This window comes from Maylandia zebra, linkage group LG17 (assembly GCF_041146795.1).
Source record: "Maylandia zebra isolate NMK-2024a linkage group LG17, Mzebra_GT3a, whole genome shotgun sequence".
NCBI lineage: Eukaryota > Metazoa > Chordata > Actinopteri > Cichliformes > Cichlidae > Maylandia > Maylandia zebra.
The window spans coordinates 23002949-23027881 of NC_135183.1; the positions used below are offsets into that span (position 1 = coordinate 23002949).

At 40.7% G+C, this 24933-nt stretch overlaps 1 protein-coding gene across 1 annotated transcript in view; it reads right to left on the reverse strand.

The window, feature by feature from the left end:
• Window positions 1-760: 760 nt before the first annotated feature.
• Window positions 761-24933, reverse strand: part of fgd6 (FYVE, RhoGEF and PH domain containing 6) — a 32850-nt gene continuing 8677 nt past the window's right edge. Inside the window, exons 3-21 of the mRNA XM_024805793.2 lie at window positions 19136-19247; window positions 15725-15792; window positions 15616-15646; window positions 10765-10916; window positions 7645-7801; window positions 7335-7422; window positions 6807-6857; window positions 6658-6716; window positions 6501-6572; window positions 5644-5712; window positions 5475-5558; window positions 4053-4132; window positions 3868-3970; window positions 3637-3780; window positions 3448-3550; window positions 3090-3184; window positions 2876-3004; window positions 2647-2795; window positions 761-2176 (exon numbers count right to left, since the gene is read on the reverse strand). Of these exons, the coding sequence (XP_024661561.2) occupies window positions 2134-2176; window positions 2647-2795; window positions 2876-3004; window positions 3090-3184; window positions 3448-3550; window positions 3637-3780; window positions 3868-3970; window positions 4053-4132; window positions 5475-5558; window positions 5644-5712; window positions 6501-6572; window positions 6658-6716; window positions 6807-6857; window positions 7335-7422; window positions 7645-7801; window positions 10765-10916; window positions 15616-15646; window positions 15725-15792; window positions 19136-19247 (1789 nt within the window). The 3' untranslated portion in view covers window positions 761-2133. The remainder of the gene's footprint in view (window positions 2177-2646; window positions 2796-2875; window positions 3005-3089; window positions 3185-3447; window positions 3551-3636; window positions 3781-3867; window positions 3971-4052; window positions 4133-5474; window positions 5559-5643; window positions 5713-6500; window positions 6573-6657; window positions 6717-6806; window positions 6858-7334; window positions 7423-7644; window positions 7802-10764; window positions 10917-15615; window positions 15647-15724; window positions 15793-19135; window positions 19248-24933) is intronic.

The window sequence follows — 24933 nt, forward strand, 5'->3', positions numbered from 1 at the left end:
AATGAAAAGTCTAAAGCAAAAAGCCTGAGTAAGATGGACATTCTCATCACGGTCTCCTAGTCCTCCTTTTTTCTTTCCCTCTCCTCCTTACTGCTCTTTCCTGAGCTCTTCTCCTGGGTCCTCACCCTCCAACTCCAAGGACCTGGAGGTTAATGAAGAACGTCAGTTGATGCCGGATCATTGAAATAACTGCATTTGTGAAGCTGCCTCTCTTTGCTTGTATGTTTGCTTTGTTTTACTCTGTTTAACTTACCCCTATTCTCTTCTGTGTAGAAGCCTAAAAGAAATCTGACAGAGAATTGTGAATCTAGACAAATTCACTAACTGGAAACCTTCTGCCTCAAGCATTGTGAAACACTTTGTTGTAAATAAACCTGCCACTTCAGAGAAGATCAGTTTTCATGAAATTGAAGAAAATCAGGTTTTTAAGCACCTATGTAAGATTTGTAATTTAAGAAAAATCTTGGGCCTTAAAATAGATGCATGACTGAATGTCAGAGCAGAGCAGTACGTTCTCAGGACCTCCCTGGTATGTTGCAGGTCTAACTTAGACAGGCAGCCATTCACCTTTACATTCACACAATTTATAAATCACTATTTAACTTAAGATGCATGTCTTTGGACTGTGGAAGGAAGGCAGAGGACCCAAAGAACCTAACCAGTAGGTGGATTCAGACTCTTCTTGCTGTGAGGTGACAGCGCTAATGACTGTGGCACCAAATAGCCACTGCTTTTAATCACAGAAATGAAGACAAGAGGATACGTTTTATATTCATATATATTTTATTAAAAACTGTTTCCTGACAGTTTAGAAATGCTGTTTATAAGAGACTCTAACGCGTATAGAGTGGATGTTTACAAATGTTATTGTATAAGCTCTGATGACACTCTCCCCCCTTTTTATTACTTTACTAAAAAAAAAAGTTTCTGTTTCTGGGTTTGTTCAAATGTGACATCAACACACAGACTGTGTGCAACAAACAAACAGACTGCAACAAAATGCAGTTTTTTTAAACATGTTGAAAGGCTGAGAACCCTAGCAGGACGCGGGACAGTGCGCCATGCATGTCCTACGCTGCAAGGAATTTCAATCTGTGCTGCTGCAGTCTATCTCAAACAGGAGGATATAGAAGGCACAAAGTCTGCTAAATGCAAGAATGAATATTTCCTTAGAAATATATAGTTCATGTGTATTGCCTACAGTGTTTTCTCATTAAAAAAAAGCCCCATGTATTAAAAATAAAATTATTTTGAAGGGTATGAAGGTCTCTGATAACAAACCCTGACTCCCAAAATTAAATGCAGCCTGCGCTTTTTAAACAATAAATCTTCCTATTTTATAAATATTAGCTCTCGGCTTTAAAAAACAACAATAACAACAACAGCAAAAAAACAAAAAAAACAAACAAACAAGGTCAGCGTTGTTCTTTAATGTACACAGTTTTACCCTTTGACCACTTCCTATGTGGCTCAACAGGCCAAAAAAACCTATATACAATAATCTTCATGACACTTCCAGTTGTCTCCAGGATGTTTGTTATTAAAGAATCTCTTGACCAGAGAGATGCATTTAAAGAGCAGAATGTCCACTTCCTGTTTCTGTTAAAGCCTGATTTTCACATTAAAAGCCCATGCTGTTACATATATGAACTGTCCTCAGACATTAGTGCCAATCACACATGATTGGTATTTTATGTTATTTGTGTGCAGCCAGTATGAAGTTTGTTTCACACGGATTCCTTCGCCCAACAGCGTTTGAAAAATCATCCCCAGACTTCCGACTTCCAAGGATTTCCGAGGGACTTTAAAAAGCCCAGTCAACTGTTTGGTCTCACTTCCACACACGTGCTTCTGGACTTGACCTTTGACCCGCAGCTGCTACTCGCTTTTTGCACCGCTGAGCATCAGAAGCTGAAAATAAGTTCAGAAAAACCAGTTCTTGGAGAGCTAAAGGAGTCTGGCTTCCAAGCAGAGTTTGTGACGCTCTGCAGCAGGCTTCAGTTTAAGGTAGACAGTCCACCTGGAGTCCTTCCTGAGCTGGTGACCTCTGACCTGTGATCAATCAGGGGTCGTAAGTTGTCTTTCAACTGGCTCCGGGGCTGTCACACAACTTCACTACTGAAAAAAGGGGGATTACTGCTCGAGAATCATTGCCTCCTGGAAGGCTTCGATCCATCTGAAAGTAAGAATGCCAAAAACAGAAAATAAGCTGAATTACTATTGAGTTTTAATGCACTCGGATCAACTTTTTGATCTTATTCACAGCAAGATCTGTTTAAGCAATAGTTATTTATGTTATTTTCTGACATCAAAATGTAGGAAAAGAAACCGCCTAACCCACATAGTGATGTGGATGTTTACCTAAGTGTCACTTTCTAAAGTGAAACTGAAATTGTGATATATCCCATAATACTGAAGCTATACTGAACAGAGACTAGATTTCAGCTTCAGATTAGGACAAACGGAGTGTTTTAAAATGTGTTTGTTAGCTGTGAAAATGCAACATGAAATCAGCTCATTGCCTGCTCTCTGGATATTAACAGTATTAACAACCACACTGGAATCAAACACCTGTTTCATGTAGTTACCACAAATGCAAACAAAAATCTCTAATATTACCACATTACTGGACTGTTTGTCAGATACCTCTGTGCCGTGGGGATGTCGTCAGCTTTGAAGATGTAGAACAGTGTGTTTTTGTGATACAGCTTGAACTGCAGCTTCTGAGCGGGTCCGTTCTTCTCCTCTCTCAGGAAGAAACCCAGCAAAGGTTGGCTCTCCAACGCTGCCACATCCTACACGGAAAAAATACGCGTTCAAAGTCTGAAAAAATGCACAGCTTACAGAAAAACATGAGATCACTTAGCTACAGTACCTCGCTGGCAGCGTAGGTGTACAGGACTTTATTCTTAATGACAAACCACAGCCTCTTCCACTGCTTCTTGTTGCCTTTTGACCTGTTTAGGTAGCCACTCATGGAGGAATTCTCAGTGTTGGCAGACACCTGGTAAACATGCAAAAAATGAATCCTTGCAATGCCAAAGATGCAAAATAACATCACACATTTGACATAAATTTAGCCTGTTTACCTCTTTCAGTGCAGCAGGAATCTTCTTCTGTTTCCTGGTGAAGGAGAAAGCTCCAGATTTGATGGGAGAAATTGATGTTGAAGCACAGCGGTCACCTAAAATATGATAACATGTTACTAAATAGGACAGAAGACAGGAGTTATACCAAAAAGTAAATAACCTACAGTATAGGAAATTTAGTTTTATCCTTAATTGATTAAGACTTCAGGCTGTGAAAATGTCCATAAGTGTACGTATCAAATTATAAAATCATCAGATCTCAGTTCTTTGGCGCTTTTTGCCTTTTCACATCCTTCCAAACACTTAAACTGAGACATCCTGCTGCTGGTTATCCAGCGCAACCTTCCTCTGTACTCACTGTTCTCCTGTAGCTTTGCAAAGCAGTGATCACACACACGAGCTGGTTGGTTCTTTAAGTACTCCAGGTAGTATTTGTTGGCAGAGCACGCCTGACACACCACCTGTTGGACGCACACAGAGCCGCCATGAGAAAAGGGTCATGTAATAGAAAATGTGACGGAGTGGCCGTTGTTATAGCGATACAGACCTTTCCACAGGCGCGACAATGGTGCCTCCTCCAAGTGAGGGTGAACTCGCAGGTGCAGATCATACACATGGTGGCCCTCAGGTCTGGGATCCAGATGGGAGCCTTTGAGCCTAACGGGGCACCGCTATCAACGACCCCCTCCGACTGCGGCGAGAGAGGCTTCGGGTTAATATGGATGCACACCAGGTGAAGTTATCACACTGTCCACCCACATAGACGTCACGTTCTTACCTCCTCCTGACTTCGGCTCGATATGAAGGTGATTTTCTTCTTCGTGTAGTCGTCTATGGCCTTGGCGATGGCCTCCAGCCACTCGTCTCTCTCGGTAGCTGAGCTGTGAACACAAGCAGCACTCGTGAGTTTACAGCTCACGATGGGTGCACAAAATCTGATGCAGTACTCGCCCGAGTGCTTACCTCGCTGACAGGATGAAAGAGCGTTCAACGCTCTCGATGTTCAGCTCGTTCTGATAGGCCTCCTGGCTGGGCTTACTCACCTGCAAAAATTCAAAAGCAAGTAAACTGAAGCTGCTGCTGCACACACAACAGGCAGTATTTCAGTGTAGATGCAACACGAGTAAATGTGTAGTAGAGGGTTTAAAAGAAAACCCCCAGCAGATCCCCCGACTGCAGCTTTTAGGACTACAATTTTTTTCAGTTTTGTTGCTGAAACGACACTTTCATAAACTTTATATAATCGTTTATTGAAGATTTTACTCAGACTTTGACTTTTTTTAAAAATCAGACTCAGATTTTGCTCAGGCTGTTGTTAGCTCATGAACACTGAAGGGAGAGCTCCATGGAATGGGTTTCAATGGCCGAGCGGCCTCATTCAAGCCATACGTCACCAAGAATAATGCAAAGAGTCAGATGCAGTGGTGTAAAGCACACCGCCACTGGATTCTAGAGCAGTGGAGACGTGTGCTCGGGAGTGATAAATGATCTGATGGATGAGTCTTGGCAGTCGGCAGGAGAACGATACTTTTCTGACTGCATTTTGCCAAGTGTTAAGTTTGGTGGATGGGGGATTATGATGTGGGGTTGTTTTTTAGGAGTTTGGCTCGGCCCCTTAGTTCCAGTGAAAGGAACTCGTAATGCATCAGCATACCAATCCAATCCAATCCAACTTTATTTACAAAGCACTTTGAAGCCAACACAGGACCAAAGTGCTTACAGCAAGTTAGTTAAGAACAATAGATAAAACGAAACGGCAAAAACTAAAAACGAATAAAATAAAAATCAAATAATAATTCATAATTAAAATGAATACCAAGACATTTCTTGCTCCCAACTTTGTGGGAACAGTTTGGGGATGGCCCCTTCCTGCTCCAACATGACTGCGCACCCTTGCACAAAGCAGATCCATAAAGACATGGATGAGTGAGTTTGGTGTAGAAGTAGTTGACTGGCTTGCACAGAGACCGTTCCTAAACCCAACAGAACACCTTTGGGATGAAATAGAACGGATAATGCGAGCCAGACTTTCTCATCCAACATCAACGTCTGATCTCAGAACTCACAAACACTCCGAAAGCTTCTGAAAAACCTTCCCAGAAGAGTTGAAGCTGTTATAGACGCATCATATTACATCCTATTGCAAGTGCCTTGAATAAAAAGCAAAGACCTTATATTTCAGTTGTGGCAAATTCAAAACCTGCAAGTCCCACCACACCTCTTACGCTCAACTGGCCCGCACATCACTTCCAGTTCACAATAACGTTTGATTGGCCTAGGTGTAAACAGGTTTTCAGCTGGTCTTGGATCTGCTGGTGGATCTCTAAGTAATAAAGTCAGCAATAAGAAAGTTAAGAAAGACAAGAAACCACCACCGTCTCTAACCTTCATCCCAGCCAGAGAAAGGACACTGTTGAGTTTATACTGGGCAGACTGGACTGGAGTGGTGTACATGAGCGCATCATTAAACTGAAAAAACAATCAGAAACAATAAAATGAGGCAGGCAGTGTGAGTGTAATGGTGAAGATTGTGTTGAATTCACTGGTTGCTCACCAGGAAGAACATTCGTGGCTGCATGACTTTTCTGGACAGCTTCATCAGCGTGCCCTCCTTCAGAAACACCTGCAAACACGGATACATTATAAGGTTACACCGTGCAAATAATCCACAGCGGTGTAATTATCTCTGCACACTTACAGCATTTATGACAACCTAACCATAGTTTACTCTCACTGAGAACATGCAGTGTAATAGTCAAGCATACATGATTTCAGCTGCAAGTTAGCGTGGAGACATGATGCTCTAATTTTTACGGAAGAGGATTAGGGGTGGGCACATCTTTTTTTTTTCTTCTTTCCCAGAATTCTGAGAAAAGTCAGAATTCTAAGAAAAAAGTCAGAATTTTGAGAAAAAAGTCAGAATTTTGAGATTAATGTCAGAATTTTGAGAAAAAAGTCAGAATTCTGAGAAAAAAAGTCAGAATTTTGAGAAAAAAGTCAGAATTCTGAGAAAAAAGTCAGAATTTTGAGAAAAAAGTCAGAATTTTGAGATTAATGTCAGAATTCTGAGGGGGGGAAAATCTGAATTCTGAATTAAATTTCAAAATTCTGAAAAACAAGAGTCAGAATTCTAAGAAAAAAGTCAGAATTCTGAATTTAAGGTCAGATTTCTGAGATTAAATAAAGAATTTGGACTTTTTTCTCAAAATTCAGACTTTAATCTCAGAATTCTAGAAAAGAAAAAAAAATGTGCCCACTTTTTTTTCCCAGTGGCCCTAATCCTCCATAAATTTTGCTTACCGCATGCTGCTTGTGTTACTTATTTGTGTTGCTGTTGCTTAAACAATCTCCCACTGTCAGACCACTCTGTTAAGGCTGTTGGCAAAAAAAATAACATTTTGAGTGACATACCCTGCCTGGCTGAACGATCTCATGGTGCCCAGTGAGGCTGTACTGAATCTGCATCAGCTTCTGAAAGTTATCCTGCAAAAACAAACCACCAAACACCTCAAGTGGCTTTCCATCACTGCAAAAACGTTGAAAGGCTTTAAAGGGAATCAGGTGTTACCCCTTGCTTCATGATGTCATTCGCATGGTTGGCCACCTCCTTCACGATACTGAGGGCGGCTGCATGGACAGCAAAGATAAAGCATCAGTGTTAAAGTGCCCAGCATAAAGGTGGAAACAGGAAGCAGTGAGGGATGTCCTTTATCTAACCTTGTGTGTCTTTGTAATCTTCAGAGTCCTCTGGAAGGTTCTTCAGGTAATCTAGGGAATAAAAACAGCGGGTCAGATTACAGACCTTCAGCTCATCAAGGATATACAACCATAGCTTTATTTTGTTGTGAAGAACTTTTCTTCTTCTTTTTTCTAGACTCTGGCGTCATTTTGGGTTTAGTTTAGACTTAAAGTCCCAGAACATCCATAAAAGAAAAGAAGTTTTGTACTTTTTGTCTGAAACATTTTTTTCCCTCTTTGATATCAGAAGCCTCAGCTCAGTGTGCTGACAGCTTCTTATTTTCCTCAAAGTAATAAAGTAAATAATTGTAACTTTGTTCTGCAGAAAACAGGCTCTCCTTCGATCATCGTATTTGTCCACTGGGTGGCAGTGCACTCCCAAAACACCAGGACAGTTAAAACTTGACTTTACTCCAGCTTTCGTTCTCGTGCCGCCAATAAAAAGATTCAATAAAGTTTTGACCTGCAGCGTGTTGGAGCAGTGAATACACCTCTCTGAGTTTGTACCTGTGAGCAACAGCTGGTACTGAGGGATCCTCTGCACTGGTTTCAGCAGGTAGTGTTTCAGAGCCAAGCTGGCACACCTTGGGCTCATCTGAGACAAAACAAGAGCAGAGTCACTCTAAATGCTGCTGCAAAACCCAAACAGATGCACAGACACAGCAAATCCCAATTATCCCACAGATATGAGAGGTTTCAGATATTATCTAAAGACCTTTATTATTATGGCTATGGTGCTGCAGAGGCTTCTGATATTTCTTTTTTTCATTTAAATTCTTCACTGAAGTCCTGGCTGGAAAAAAGTTTGGATCTCTACCTCAAACTCTCGGACAACGGCTGCAAACGCGGGGTTCTTCCTGCACTGCTCGTCCAGCAGAGCCACGTTGTTGTCAAACTGGCGGATGTAGGTGGAGTACATCTTCAGGTAAGGACCTTTCTGTACGAAAATGTCCGACAGCCTCTGATGGTCGCTCCTGTAACCAGGTGGACATAAAGTTTCCTGAAGTCAATGAAACAGCTCTGATATATTAAAGCAGAAAAAAGAACTTCATCATGGGGAAAAACATCCAACTACAGAGAAGCAATCGTGTTGCATTTAATTTAATGTGTCCAAGTACTTCACTCTCATGTTTAACAGTTTTTATGACACATGAATTGTGATAAATATAAAAAACTGTAACTCTAAATAAGCAACTAAAAGTCAGGATGTGTCAGCACTGTGGTTACTAGTCTAACTTGCCTGGAAGTTCAGTGTTAAATTCCTGGAATATTCATATTATAACAGTTTAATTCAATTTTGGCCATTCTGGTTATCTTTCCTACATGTTCAGAGCGCTGTCTTAAGATGTAGAAACACAAAGATACAACAGAAACCTTCAGGACTTAATCTAACGTCTGAATTTTAACCATACAGAGTGCAGCTGCTGGACCAAAACTAGGAAAGTAAAGTATCACGTGTCATTATGAGTATTTCTGCACTATATTTATTTTAGGATAAGTTTTAAAATGCTCATATTTTGAGTCTATAGCTGTTGTCAAACAGGCACAGCAGCCCTGAACGTTTCTCAGTGGATGTTTCCGGAGCGAGCTGCATGTGAGAAGGCCAGTGTCTGACTCAGCAGGACTGGACATTAAACAGTCTCATTGCGCCCCAGAACAAAGAGTGTGTGAGGCAACACTGCCTAATCCAGTGTGCTGACTTTAGTGTGTCTAAAGAACGCTTTCCTTTTGTGAGAAAGGGCAGCTGTTGACAATAACCTTACTTAATTCTTCAAAGATTGTCCCAACTTCATGTGTAAAAAGATCAGAGAGGATCAGCTCTTTGCTGTTAGGGTGACTCAGCTCTGACTCAACAAATCACCTCTAAAAACTCCTGTCAAGTCACCCTTTACTTTATGATACATTATGAACATATAATAAGATGAATCTCACTGGTTTTTTTTTTTAAAGTAATAGTTCTGATGAGAAATGTATTTATTGGTCCTTTATCTGACACAGTTCCACATATAAAGTTTCAAATTGACCTCCAATAAACTTTATTGAGCATCTAAATCATAATGATGATTCAGTATGCTGGGAGTAGCTACTGGTCTCGAGATATAAGACTAGAGAGTCGAGGAAGTATTGCTTACAAACTCCACAGGACTTTAAACAACATTCTCAAAACGAGGGACTGGTGTTTCACTTCAGTTTATGGTATAATAATAAAGTGAAACTATGACAAAAAATAAAGGATCAATGAGCATGTTCTCCTCTGAGCTCATCGTTTTTTTCCCATTACTGTTATAAAGGCTTTTTTGATATAACTTATTTTAATACTGTATTAATGCAGTAGGTGTCTGATTAGGGCATAACTTTGCTTCTTTACCAACTAATAAAGAGCATGTTGTTTTTGTTTTTTTCTTAGTTTCGTCTAATTTGATTTAAAATAAGGCTTGTTATGCCTTTGTAGTTTACAATAAAATAAAGAAGGAGCACAGGCTGTATACAAAAGATGGGCATTGCTAATCTGCATTCTTTCTAATGGCCACCAGGTGGCGACTCCTGTGGTAGTATTTATGATTATGATCTGTGGGCTCAATCGCTAAAGGTTCTTACTGACTAAAACATAATCACTTTTTTATGACCCACTCGAGTAAAAAAAAGGACAATAAAGTAACGTGTGCTCTCATGAGCCAATGAGAGTGCAGCGTTCTTTGGCTTCTCAGATGCAGATGCGTCAGATGCACTCATGACATCAGGTTTCAGAAAGCTAAAGGGATGACGACTAAATAAAGCTCGAGACAAACTAAAGCTTTATTTCAACTTTTGTGTTGAATCTAGTAAAGCCCACCACTTAGCTGATGCAAGTGTACAACACCGTTACTTTTTATGATGCCATTGACTCTTGCTTGTGATGTCCCTGCTGTGATGGCATGCCACACATGGTAAGCTCCACACCTCACCACCCGCTGTTCACTTTAGTTTAATTTACAGTCACTACTTTAAAATATTCTACTTATTGTTCAATATTGTTTCTTTATTAAATGTATTCATTTTTCCATCACACCTTCCAATGTTTATATGGCGTGCACACATATTAACCTTGCAAGGTCAAAGTTCTGTTTTATGTTATATTAATACATCTTTCTTTGTTTGAGTTACCTGGGGGTTGGTGTCTCCTCCTGTCTGGCAAAAGGTGTGGCAAAGGGCTGGGAGACCTGAAGTACTACTGACAGCCTAATTGGATTGCACCACATGCTTCATTGCCTGGGGGGTGTTTCATGTTTGTTTAAATGTTTTGTATTAGTTGGTTATATGGCAGCCATCTTGTTTTCCCCCGTGTGTCATTTGGTTTAGCTAAACCAGTATTTAAGTCCCCCTGTGTGTCATTTCAGCAGGTCAGTTTGTCATATGTTTGTTTGAGGTTTTGTTAATTATTATCTTGAGTTTAGTCTATTGAGTTGACCTCTTTTATTGGTCTGCCTGTTTAAGTTTTGGCTTTGTTAAATATGTTTTCATATTTTTGGGTCAATAAAACCCATTTTTTGAATTAAAACCACCTGTGTCCTTTATGCTTTACTGCTTGGTCCCTGACACCTGCGTTGGTGTGCAATTTAGCACACCAAAACATTTGATTTGAAAAATGATGCCAGAAGAAGATGAAGAAGAAGAAGAAGTAGCAGGAAATGAAATGGAGATAACTACAGCTCTGAACAGGCCAATCACAGTCACTGTGGACTGCATTAATGTGACAAGTAGTTACAGTTACATTTAGGGAAGTGTATGTCAGGATGGATTTGTGGATATAATGTAACTGCTGCTTTCATCTTCCATCTTTTCCATCTCTATAAAAGGAACCTTATGTTCCACTTTTAAAGCCTTATAAGGTGTAGTTCAGTACAAAGATGCTTTTTGTGCTGTGATAGTGAGAAAGAAAACTGTGTGTTTGTGTTACCAGTGTGCCACTCTCTCCTCCAGCTCTCTCAGCAGGTCTTTGTTGAGCTGGTACAGCTGAGGCAGGTAGTACAGGATCTGACAGAGGATCCGCTCATCTACCACCGGCTTCCCATTCTGACGGGTTGCCTTGGCAACGGCATCCCGAAAATCCTGGAGAGAAACGCATGGGTTAATTCTTCTAACAAAACTTTGCACACACACAGACACAGCTGGGCAGTCTGGAAGTGACACATGACGACAAACTTTACTACAACTGATCAGGAGCACCTCATAAACTGCCCGCTCCTCCACCCTCCCCGTCCACACCTCTGCACATATTTTATGACACACACACATCCACCCCCACCCACACACATGGAGCTGAGTCAGCACTTTGACTTTGTCCAGCATGCCAACACACACATCCACCTGGAAGGAAGTAGGGAGGTGACAAGGAATCCCGACGTCCTGGATAACTCGCGCTCTCTCACTCACAAATATATCCACTGCTTGGCATTACAGACGATAAGCACAGTTTGTACAACAATTAGCAAAACACAATATTACAATCGTAGCTGTCATGTGTTTGTTTAGCTCGTGGCCCATTTATCTTATTGCCTTTGTAAAACCAGATATCCCTCTTTATCTGGGACTGAATGGCATTTTCATTCCTTGTCCCACACCTCAACTCCTTATTTGGGAAAGCGCTTTTTTTAAAGTCTCATTTTTACCCAAAATATATAAAGGGAAGGCTTTTTATTCTAGACAGAATTTTGCTGAAAAAAATCACAAGCTCTTCATATTTTGTTGAATATAACAAAAACAACCACAAAGAAATGAAGCAGCAGTATATTCTGAGAAATATGTCTGTTTAGCTGCACCACAGCGTCACCTTTGAGAGAAATACATTATGACTGTCCAGATGCCCGGAAAGATAAACTCACCACGCAACACACAATAAAATATAATCTCAGAACAAATATAACGCACACGTATTTGCTGTTATTTGCCACAACTACAGATAAACAAAATGTTCACCACCTCAAACATGGATTTATTTGTTAGATATTTATGTATTAAGCTTCTATTTGTATTACATTTATATCTTGTGCTGTTTTGTTTGGTGTTTTTACCTTAATGGGTCATTTTGTTCTGCCATATTGTATTGATTTTATTGCGCTATTCTGCTTTATTTATGTTGTGTTTAATGTGACAAATAAAGCTTATCTTAGCTCCATCCATCTATTTTATTCTGCTTATCCAATTCACGTTTGCATGGAGGGTAGAGCCCATCTCACCTGTCACAGGGCAAAAGGTCAATTATAGTCTATTTAGCATCACCAACGAACCTGACCTCATCTGTGCTTTTGGACTCTGGCAGGAAGCCGGAGCACCCGGAGAGAACTCCTTGCTGTGAGGCAACAGTGCTAACCACTTAACCACCGTGCCGCCCCCTATCTTAGCTCATCTTAACTAATTAGCATGTGTACCCAGAATGGACATTGTGTGGATATACAGCCAATTTACAACCAAATAATCACATGAAAATTAATTAGTGGCTCTAATCTCTATCGTAGCCTCTCCTTTCACTCTTCAACTAAACTCAGATGTGAAGGGACAGTTTTCTTTTAAAAGCCATGACTGGCTGACCAGATGTATCCCAGAAAACAACAGCCGTGAGACTTTAGTGCTTCCATGCATTCATTTTGAAACTTTTAATAAGTGATCCCTTCATTTTGGTGTTTAGGTGATAATTAAGGAGAGCAGAATCTAACATTAAATCAACCATGACCCCTAAATCCCTAAAAATATGAGCGCGGTATTTCATTACAGGACAATATAAAGCGCATCAAACATTCAGGCCTGTAACATTTCTTTAGTTGGCCTGCTCTCGCCAACACTCCAACACAAAATATTGTCAGGGATGACTCAGTTGACTTGAACGTCACTTTGTGCCCACACGTCTGTAAAGCAGCACCTCTGTGGGCTTTGACCCACTGAACTCTCAGATGAGCATTCATCTTTTCTAATGAAGGTTTTTGCACTGAAGCCCTGCTAGAACCTCCTTTCTTTGACTGTTTTATGCCGAAACAGCCTGATCACATGACCTCACTGATATTCCAAGTCAACGTTTTAAAAGGTGTAACTTTCCTTTTAACTTTACGCCCATCAACCACACTCTTCCAGCCTTTTAGGACCCCTAAAACAATTCATCCTTCTTTCCCACTGTCCTTCCTCAGGTGAAGGATAATGCTCTGATCACCGTTTTCATTTACTGTTCCAGCAGTTTGGTAGAAACTCTAAACTCTAAAATCTAAAACATTAAAAAAATAAAACAAAACATGAATGTGCAGCTCTTTTGACACAATAACATAATTAACAGAATCAATCTTTCAGCACATCTCAAAGCATGGCTGGATGTTAAATGCTTCATTGTTCTGTGTCTCTTTCTGGAAGTTTCTGCATCTGCTGTTTCTCAACACATTATTCAGATTTTCCTTTTAATTTGTCTCATCTGTTATTCAAAAAAGGATTTGCATATGATCTCCATTATGTTACTCGCTAATGTTTTACCTAATGTACAGATTAGACAGATAATGAACCTCTCTGAACCTAACTCAAAAAGCTAGATAGAGTTGAAACACTTAAACTAAAACCTTATTATCGCACATATAAAACACCTATATATGTTGTTATTGTATATTTTAAAGCGGTTCCTAGCAGGACATGAGGATCTAACAAATGGGGAATGAAAATCTCTGGTCCTACAGGTAAATCGACAACCTGCAGTTAAAACAAAGACAGAGGTCGACTGGGGAGAAACAAAAAAAAAAAAGAATTAAAAAATTAAACAACTGGATGAACATACCACAAATATGCAGTACACTCATGAGCCCACGCACCTACCTGCACACACACACACACACACACACACACACACTGAGGATTATCTGAGGCATGTGCGTGTCTGGAGGTTGCCTCTGTGGCCTGAGGAAGCAGCTGCTGCGCGCCCGGGCTGGCCGCGGAGAGGGAAGAATGCGATCTGACCTCCTTTCTTGGACAGAGGTCTGCACCTCGCCCTCCCCCGTCAGCCACAGGGCGGCGTTTTCTACTAATCCCACGGCGGTTTCACTAAAGCCATGTCTGAGGCGGAAAGACAGGTGGGCCCTCGGCGTGGGTCATCTGAACCCGCTCACCTGGGATTCCCCCTGGGAACAACGCCTGCTGCAGTCCGTCCTTGGACTAAACTTAAACAAAGGCACAGCTTTCCTGTCTAAACGTCTGAGCTGAAAGTTGAACAATCGATAAATCAGCTGACAGAAAATTAATCAGCAACACTCAATGAGTCAAACTAAGGTCAAATACAGTAATAAATCATTTTATTACTGCCCTCATGAGTGCTTATGAGTGGACTGGTGTGAGGTGAGTGGGTAAATCTGTATTAAGTCATAACATCTGCCTGGTTCTTCACTCTCTTTTTTAACAGGGATTTAATACACTGGCAAAAACACCAGGAAGAGGGCAGTCGCAGGCAGCCAGCTCTGGTGAGCAAAGCAAATATTGTGTTGGTGTGGCTGCTAGTTTTCCATGAGGTGTGCACTGGTGCACGGTGATAAGCGCCACAGTTGAGGTTATTTGCGCCTGATGTTATCCCTCAGAAGCCCCCAGAGGTTGCAGTACGATGGCTGCACTCCTGGGCTGAATCACCATCTTCAGTACAGTACAGTAAGGACTAACCCAGGTTGTAGCTAGAAACCGAACTCCGGATTTCACTGTTGTTTTGAAGTTTTGATTCTTGTAGTTTGTGTTTTTGGATTCTGTTTGGATTTTTTTAAATGTCACTCTCCTCTTTGTTTTTCTTCTCATCGGTTCCCGATTGTCTCCATTTTCACTCAGTATTTGTTTTTTTGGTTGATTGTTCTCTTCCTGTTTTACTTAGGTAGTTGGTTTTCTTTCAAGTCTTGTTTTTGCTTTTACTTCCTCTTTTGTGACCATCTGTTTCGCCCTCATTGGTTAATTACTTTCACCTGCCTCTCACTCCCTTCCTGTTAGTATAAATAATCCCGCCTTCCTTTTGTTGAAACGCCTTTTTGTCTCATCTTCTTTGGATTTTGTTGGACTTTTGTGTTTCATTTTGAACTTTTCATCAGCCACAACAAAAGGCTCTTCTTTTGTTGAATATTCAGCTTGAGGTTTCCATCCTTTTCTTCCTCTCCACATCAAACCTGACACTCATCACGTGTGATGATCCTCCTCCACATGAAAGATTTCTCTTTCTATCGATGCTTTATAGTTCAAATCAGTAATAGTCAGCAGATTTGTTAGCAGCATAACTGCAGTTAATTGCAATATTCAAAAAAATCACTGGGCCATCACACACAAATGTCTGCAGGACAACTCTCCCAAAATATGTCAAACAGACTAAACGAGCCACCAGGCAAACTCCACAGCCCACAGCTCATTCTTTTTCTTGTGCCTACACTCTTCTCTCAGTGCATCTCTGTAATGGATCTGATCAAAGCACCTCCTCCCCCACCTTGTGGCCATGCATTTATCTGCCCACCACGGCCCCCCAGAAAACCAGAAACACTCCGTTGCAGCAACTTTAAAAGCCTCAGCTGTAGATTGTAACTGCATTAATCAACTCAGCCAGGGCACTCGAGCAAAGACAACTGCAGTCAAGGGCCCACTAATTCAAATCCATCCTAGGGAAAAGGCTTTGATCACCACTCAAGACAGTTACAGCACAGTGCCAGCACCAAAACATACAGTGCTGCTTATTATGCTGGGCACTCTCTTTGCTCTGGCTGCTAAATTAAGTCATGGAAATCCTCCTTTAATAAAAGTCTTGACTGAACAAGACACTTACTATGTGCAGAAGCTTCAGGACATCCACAAACCTGATAAAAGAGAGAAACACGTCCGTTAGACAGCCACGGATTACAGTACAGATGCTACCTCGTGACTGAAGCACTTACACTTTCTCCGAGCTCATGATCTCCTGGGCGATGTGCACCACCTTCTTCCTCTTCATCTCGTCTTCTTGCTAAAGTTTCACAAAAAAAGACAAAACACAGACGGTCAGGACGGTGCCAGGGAGACGCCGGCGCCAAAACAGTTTAAAGTTAACTCACAGGTTCGCTGCAAATCACCATGATCACCGGTGCTGGTGTTTAAAGACCATTAAGGTTCTTTCAAACAACATAAAGCAGGAACCTTTCCCTCCTCTCTGCCTGTCTCCTCTCCCCATCTCTCTCCAACAGTGTGCTGTTGAATGGGAAAGGGGGAGGGGGGATTCTCTTTGACTTAATTTGGACGCCGGCCTTGGCCCCTGCTTGACCGAAATGGCCGACTGGTCCTATCGGAGCCTGTATTTGTGATACCCCGGCGCTCTGAGAGCCATCAGACACAGGTGCTGACAGTATTGACTCTTTCAGCCATTGAGGGAGCTATTCCTGAACCTGTAGCCCTTCTGTGTTTGCTCAACATCCCCCACTTTCAACACACAAACACACCCACTTCTGAAAAGCTTTTAAAGGCAACAAACACACTCGGCAGGATGCATGTGAGCACATAGCCTCCAGCTGCTGCGGTGACAGTTGAGTCACCGGGAGAGATACGAGTCGTCCGTTGTGACCTGTAAATGATCTGCCAGCTTCACATGCTGACATCATATTTTAAGAGCGCTTGGAGATGTTTTTCCATAGATGTTTCCCTGGAAATATGCTCACTTCAGCCCTTGTAATAATTCTGTAGCATTTTCCACTAAGTGTGAATAAAAACAGCCACTTTAAGACTATGGTTTCCGATTAGTGTGGTTGGGAATGAGACTAAAAATAAAATTTCTCTGTTTTTCTTGTTTTAACCTCTTCAAGTGTCTAAAAACTACAAATAGTGGAGTCTTAGTAATCTTGCTATAGGTGATAGTCACCATTAATGTGACTATTGTGGCTCGGGCCACAGACTGTATATAAAAGAGGGATGGAGCCTCTAGGTCTAAAGAGGAATTAGTAGAAGTAGCTTCTGAATGAGCATGTCCCCTCTGAGACTCACCCCTGACTCGTGATGTTGGGCGAACACCAAATCGTTCAAGTGGACATGAAGCACTACATGTATAAAGGCTAATTTTCACCATGGAGCCTTGCTCTAAATTACTGTTTATAGCTTATAGTTTATGCTAGCTAACTAATAACAGAACTGGTAACACAGTAGAAAACCACAACACTAAAGCTAAAAAGCAGTCTAAGGCGGCCACTTTTTGCTGCCATAAAATTAACATAAAAGTCATTTTATGCAACAATGACTTTTATGGTAATAAGAAGCATATACTGTCCACTGCCACTCTCTGTCTTTTTAGCAAAAAGGGTTGTTTTTGTTTTTTTTGCTAGCTGCACTGAAACAGAAAAATCCACCTGTTATACTCTTAATGTTCACTTTTGTAAAGCACTTGAGGACTCTGTCCTGTCTTTCTCCCCTCATTCCCAACTGGTTTTGGCAGATGCCAGCCCCTGCCTGAGCCTGGTTCTGCTGGAGGTTTCCTACTGTTAAAAGAGAGTTTTTCCTTCCCACTGTTGCCAGGTGTTTGCTCATAGGGGGGGTCTGATTGACCAAAACAACAAGCTGAAGTCAAGACTGTGGACCTCTGTGGATCAGCAGATGTCCACGGAAGAGATCAGCATTATTTCATGCAATAAAATAATGCTTACAACCTAACAGTTTACAACCTAACAGTTTACAACATGCGCATCACAGAACAAACAGTTTCTTAGCGAAGCACGATCGGGAATCTTGATATCCATCATGATGTCCACAGGGAAAACAGACTGATGTATTCAACGTAGGACCCCCCCCCCCCCCCCCCCCCAAAAAAAAAGCCAAACCCTCCGAGGAAGAGATGCCACACTTGTTGGAAACATTATCTCACTGAGTAGATAAAGTCATAATAGAATTGAGGAAAAATGAAGCCCAACTGTAAGTGAAGGAGAAAATAATCTCCAAGTTACAGTGCAGATTGTGGATTGTATTTTTTTTGTAACACAAAGGTGTTTTTTTTGTTTCTCAATACATATAGTGACTCCTGTCCACTTTAAAGTACTAATAGGTGACTTTGTGCAGTCACATCTTTTATATATAGTCTATAAGTCACAGTAGCTTCACCCGCTCCTTGAATAACAAGGAGTCACATGTCAATGTTTGATTGAAAGTAAACAAGGAAATCTTCCACTTGAATCAGACATTTTTCTAACTGCATTAGGACTGCATTCATTATATTTCATTATAGACATGGTCAGCTAGAGACCACCAGCTGAGTAGTGATTCCTGTTATACTTCCCTGAAAATCTACTCCAAGTCCTCCTCCTGGGCTGCAGTCATAGCTGGTGCACTGTAATGTAAGTTCTCCAGACGAGTCCACGTGGTCATGAAAACAAGCGGGCACACAGACGCTCACCCTCTAATGATGACATTTATGTTACTCTGAGGCGAAAGTATAAACGAGGCTTTAACCTATACTCAACTCCTGAGTGGACCGTTGTGTTTTCCTATCACATTCATATTCATTTATTCATTTGGGTCAACAGATTAAAAAAAAATCTTAATCTGTGAGTTAATGATTAATCCTGATCTCAGTATTATGATTTCGACATAACCAAGCTATAGTTTGAAGACATTAAAATGGGACCTCTTACACTACTTTCAAACTCCATATTTGTTTCTTGGATTGCATTGGAGATTTCAACATAGAAATTATTATATATTGTTATAATATAAAGAATATATATTATTCTTTATAGTTTTTTAAAGGTGAACTTTATGTTAACATTAATTGATGTATTATATTTATTAGTATATTTCATTTCCTGGAATCTACTACAGTAGCTTTGCATGACTAGTATTTTAAAATCATCCTCCTTTCTCTATTACTGAGCTGTGACACAGTTCTTAAGTTCTGAAACAAGCTTTTCAGCCCCTCCCCCTTTACCCCACATTTCTTCTGATTGGCTACCCCTCATAAATATGACCAGATTAGGCATATCCACTCTCTTTAACGTCATACAGAAGCAAGAGAAGGAAAAAAAATGGCTGAAAATAAGTGTTTAGAGCCTTTCGTAGCTGCAAAGACACTCTGCTGGAAGAATTTGAGAACCAAGACGTTTGACTGGATGTTCATTATAATAATTACACTGGTGAAAGCATGAGGCATGATGGTAAGTAAATATTATAAATGTTTATGGATTGTGGTATCAGAGTAACATGCATGGAAATGATCAGTCATCAGGTACTGGGAGAAGTTTCAGTTTAAATTCAACCCTAATTACTTTATTGCTCACATTGAGTCATTTTATTGTCTGAATTCCCCTGATGTTACAGACGGAGTTTCATTATAGTACCTGTCTGTCTGCCTCGTCCAAGTGCTCCTTGCTAGAGGTGGAGCTGTTGTCCTCGTCATCTGAGCTGTGGATCTCCTCCTCCTCAGAGTGGACTTCCTGGATGAGGCAGCCGCTATTCGCCCAAACACAGACAGACAGAGATTAATTTAGCTTTTCTTAACAGGGAATGTTTAAATCTGTGAAAGGGAAGCAGGGCAGGGCTACAGAGTGGTGTGTGAGTTCAGAAAAACCCTCCTTGGATAAATAAAGATTAAGGAAGCCTTGTGCAATAAGGGGGCCTAGACAAATTTAACACGCATATTTACTCATAGAAGTATGTGAGTCAAGACCGACACTTCTTCAGAGGTTTGGTATAACGGAAAATACTGATGAATACAATTAGACAATATTTTGGGTAGTCATGCAGACAGCGGTTAGGTAGGAATTGAAAATGAGGGGACGCCAAAAAATGTGTCCACAAAAAAAAGAATAAAACAACCAACTACTAGGTCTGGAGGTCTTCTCCAGGTCAAAGACCTTCACAGACACACTAATACACCACAATAAATCCCACTGCACTTTGATCATTTTAATACTGTTAATTTATTTTATTTACAGATGAGTTAATACAAGAAAACAACTGCATAATTTTTCCATATTTGCATATTAACAGATTATGGTATAAAATGCATCAGTAGTTTTAAGTTGCATGGATCGCAGATTTATCCGTTTTTTGTGAATATAAGCTGCTGACTGGTGAGCAGAATTTTCAGCTTGGTACGTTAGTGTTCATCAGTTAATCATAAAACATATTTAGTGCTTATAACAAATATATTATGCTAAATAAAGACAGATTTTTCCACAATGTATATGATAGTAAGAGTTAGTAAACCTCTATTAAAGTCTCCCTCTGCAGTCTGTTGTTTCTTAGATTCAGCATTGAAACGGAATTTAAAACAAAACATAGATGACATTCTGTCATCAACCCTCATCAACCACCAAGATCTCACTGCCTACAGACATTCAGTAACTCTCATTGGATAATGTTAATAAATATCTTTCACTAAATATGAACGTTTTCTACCTGTCCTTGTTTAAATTATGAAAGAAATTATTATGCCTGAGAATCTCTAGAATGTCGAATACTTTCCACTAAACAGTTGTCTTCTACTTTGGTTAGTTTTTTTAACAACCATTTAAAAAACATATTTTGCTTTTGTTTTATTTTTTACTGCAATTCCTGTAGAGTAGCTTTTATAGTGTTAATTCAGTATGTGCTACAAAATAAAAGCCTTTCCTTTACATTAGGTTTGTGGGCATTTTATTTTGAATTGTTCCAATCATGGCACTTCAAAGGAACAGCGCATCACAGGAACAGCCTGTGATGTCACAGTGCACATTCTACTGGAAAACCCTATAAATAGGGGAGACGTTCAACCGACTTTAGTGGATCTCAGATGGCAGAAACACAAAGCAACCTGGTTGTTAAAACAAAGACAAGGCGGACGCAGAGAAACGCACACGCACACGCTGACGCATCTACAATGGCAGAAGCAAAAATAGAAATGGTCATCACACCAAAACCTGAGGTTGATAAAGCCGCACAACCAAATACTAAAAAGTCTCCTGTGGCACAACCACCAAAGGAAACGGTTGTGAAACCAAAGAAACCAAAAAAGCAAAAACAGAAAAGAGTGGCTGAAGAACCAAGAAGAGCAATTACTCGGGCATATGCCCGGGCTCTTCTTGAAGCTCAAAACAGCACGGCTGATGGAGCAAACCCAAAAAATGAAGAAATGCTCCCCATTTCAAATGCAAAGGAGGACATGGAGAGAGAGAGAAATAGGAAGAACCCCAGCAGACCAAACCCTGTGCCTAATGGAGGGACTTGGGAATATCAACCCATTCCCACATTTAGACCCCCGTTTAATCCCTGGCACGAGATTGCTGCTCTCAGACACCAACTGGAAGCCTCCCAATACCATCAGAACGACCTTTACGGTAAAATGGTAGGTGCAAACAAGAGGGCCTCTTATCACCAGCTTCAGGTGAACAAACTTCGTGAAGAAATTCACGAGAACGAGAAAAATCACGAGGAAACGATCAAAGGCCTCATAGAGCAGCTGGAAGAGGCTTCTAGTAATAAGCCCTATGACATCAGTGAGACAGACACTCTCGTGAGTGACAATGAAGCTATGGTCATATTGGATGAGGTGATTGCTACCCTGCAGGACCAAATCAGCCACCCTACCACAGAGCAGTGTGTGGAGTCTGCCACTCCAACCACAGAGGCTTCACACGCTGACTCTGTAGGACTGAAGTCCTCTAAGGAGGCTGAATTTGAGCTCAAATGTAGGATTCAGCAAGAGCAGATTGAGATGCTCCAGAAACAGCTCCTAGCAGCTCAAAATCAGCTTGAAGAGCAGGCCGTTAAACATAGGCAGGAGCAGGAGACACTCAACCTGGAAATCAGTGACCTGAAATCCCAGCTCTGCCCCAACAAGGCCCTTCATGATTTGAAGCTAGAGTCTCTGGAGCGAGAGCTGAAAGGGGCCAAAGCTTCCTCACTTAAAATCCCACAGCAGCACAAAGAACAAAATTCCACTGCTGCAAATGAAATGCACAAATTTGAGCTTCCGAAAGAAAACGAGACTGGAGAACAGGACAAGATGGAAAAAGAGGACTCACTGCCATCCACTGCAAGGTCTCTGCAGGAGCCTCAGAAAGAAAAAGACACCACAGAACAACAGAAGATAGAAAAAGAAGAGTCAGCTGCATTTTCTGTACAGGAATCTTTGCAAAGTGTACAAGACAAACAGAAAATGCTCAATGTCAAGGTGGCTGAACTCAAGACTGAAGTCAAGAGCCTGCCAGAGATTCCGCCAAGGAAGAAGAAGAACAAGAAGAAGCGGAACTGTGCGCGTCCCCAATTTCACATAATTGGTGTCAACATCAAGTCCTAAAAATCATATTTATATACAACTAAATTGTCAGTGAACATTTGAACCCCTCTCGGTCAAGACAGAAGGCCACCCCTTCCTGAGCCCGGTTCTGTCAGAGGTTTCTCCCTATTAAGAGGGAGTTTTTCCTCTCCACTGTCGCCAAGTGCTTGCTCATAGGGGATTTGGGGGCTTTTTTTTAACACCAACCACTGAAAAGTTCACTGACATCAAATTTAAGACTCAGCAAATATGGAAATGGATCATTCGTCATCAAGTGAGGAATCATCCATTTAAAAACATGTTTGCTGAGTCATATTTAGTTGTATATAAATATGATTTCTGTCACACTAAGGCCAATCACAGACTAATTTGGACAATTGGTAAAAAATAAATAAATTGAAAAAATTGAAAAAAAGTAGTTGTGTCATTGTTTCGTGTAGATTTCAAATAACATGCCATTTTATGTCAACATATTTCTGTTACATTTGTAGTGCTCGTGGTTTTATATTCTTATGATCCTGTTTGTTTGATGAGTATATCCTTCTGCCTTACTTCACATATTTACTGCTGCTTGGCTAGCTTTAGTCATGCTAGCATCAGCACGGGTAGAAACAGATACACATCAGAGACATCACATGTAGCTTGTGTTTATGTTCAGAGTGACACCTGATTTAAAAGCAGGCAGCAAAGCACTGAGCAGCATATCAGTCAGCACAGAAAACAAATGCCATAAATGTCATCAATTAGGCTGGAATAGTTTGTTTCTAGTGGCTTCTATCATCGGTGCCACTTGTTCGCTATGTTGGTTGTTTGGATGCACAAATATTCAGCATCATAAAGAAAGGCCCAGTGTATCCTCTGATAAGGAGGTAATAAAGGAAGCGCTGAAGCTCCTTTCCTTATATCCAGTAAAAGAGCTGGTTGAGTTGTTCCTTTAGAGAACTCAACAGCTCTTGGAAAACTGCACAAATCTGCCTCCATGTGTTGTAAGATGTGGCTGCACTGGCGCATAAGATTTGGTAACAAGGATAACAGAGCTAATGAAATATTGTCTCATTACAACAAGTGTGATATTACTGTGTGGGAGAAGTAAATAAGACAGCCACACCTGGGCAATGGACCAAACCACTGGGAGCTATGTGAGTGACTAGTTGTTTTTTAAAATTGATTATTTACCAAAAATATGCATTACTGGTAAAAATTGGGGGGGGGGGGGGGGGGGGTTCAGTTGACTTTCTTAGACTTTAAATGTAATTCAAATGAAAAAAAGAGGTGGAGCAGGTGGTGGGAGACACATGGTCATATAGTAAGGAGTTTTACGCCCCTTACTAGGAATTTTTTTATGCAAATCCAATCTTGCACAGGCAAACGCTCGTCTGCAAGCAACAGAGAAACAAAGCTGACAGCCAACCATTGCACAATCCCAAAATCAGACTAGTTCATAGTCGATACAGCATAGTATTGTGATATTTTATCGATACATGGACACCAAATCTGAATATTTTATTAAAAAATGAAAATACTCTGGGAATACTATGAACATAGAGCCAATCTCCTGCACCACCATCCTGAGAAAACCCTGAGCCACAAAAACATACATAACTGGAAACACTTTTTGAGAAAGCCACCTCCTAAATCAGAGCAAACATAAATTGGACAGCAACCTCCTTGCATCTACAAAAAAAAATATTGGCTACCTGGTGATTGTAGTGATTTTTTTTACACTCTGCAACTGATTGCAACCTGTAGTGATTAAATGGTTGCCCAGAGCTTTGAGCGTGTTGCACACTCACAATTGCACAGGTCACCTGATTAGAGGGAACACTTCTGCAAACAGTTGCAAAATGACTTCAAACGACTACAATCAACCTATTGAACAAGAAGGTTACTGAGTATAAATGTAATAGTTAAATGTGAATTTCTGGCTATGTACACAGCAAGAAATATGTGATTTTCAATAGTTTATCACAATTAATTACTGTATTATCAGAAAAAGATTGCATGTAATTACCAACATGACCATATTAAATTGCAGACTGACTCCTTCATATAGCAGGTTTTATTGACAGTATTGGTATGATTGACAAACTCACAGAATCTTTATCTTATTGGATAAAACAGATAGTGAACAAGTTTGAGGACATAACTTTCAGTTAGAAAAAGGTGATAAATCACAAGATACATTATTGGAATACTCCACTCTGCAAAATGCTGAAAATTGAAATAATATTATTATGAGTAAGGTACTTTGATAATATTGTATCGTGGAGAATCTGGTGTTTCCCTGAGCAGTCCTCTGATAAAAAGAACTGAGTAATACTTGTTCCATGATTTCAACTACAAAACCTTGAGAGTTTACTTTATCTTAAGACTCCCTTTTAGTCATTTTGGCCAAAACTAGAGATGATTAATTGCCCGGACCTACCTCTATAACACCCAGCTGTACATAATGTGCATTTGAAAAGTGATTATACTTTTGAGACCTGTCTTTCTCTTCATTGCACTTTTATCAGCCCTACGGCCATCAATGAAACAACATGCTGGCTCGGGTCTTCCCACAAACAGCGCTGTGTGCCAGGCACAAGCAGCAACATGTGTTTGTGCTGCTAATGTTTTGATCTGGCTCTCGCAGTCTCTTCTGTAGAATTAACCTGTCTGAGACTTCAGAACAGAAGGATTTAAAGCATCCTGATTTTGTCTCATCCTCTATGTCCTGCTGTCAGTTCCTATCCTAATCTTTGTGCAGAGTCTTGTGGACGTTGGGGTGTGGGGTATGAAAATAAATGGGTATCTCCCTTCACTCCCACCACGAATAGCCCACTCTGCCCACTTCCTTGCTTTTCCTATGTGTCTCTGTTACCTAAATTTCAATTCCCA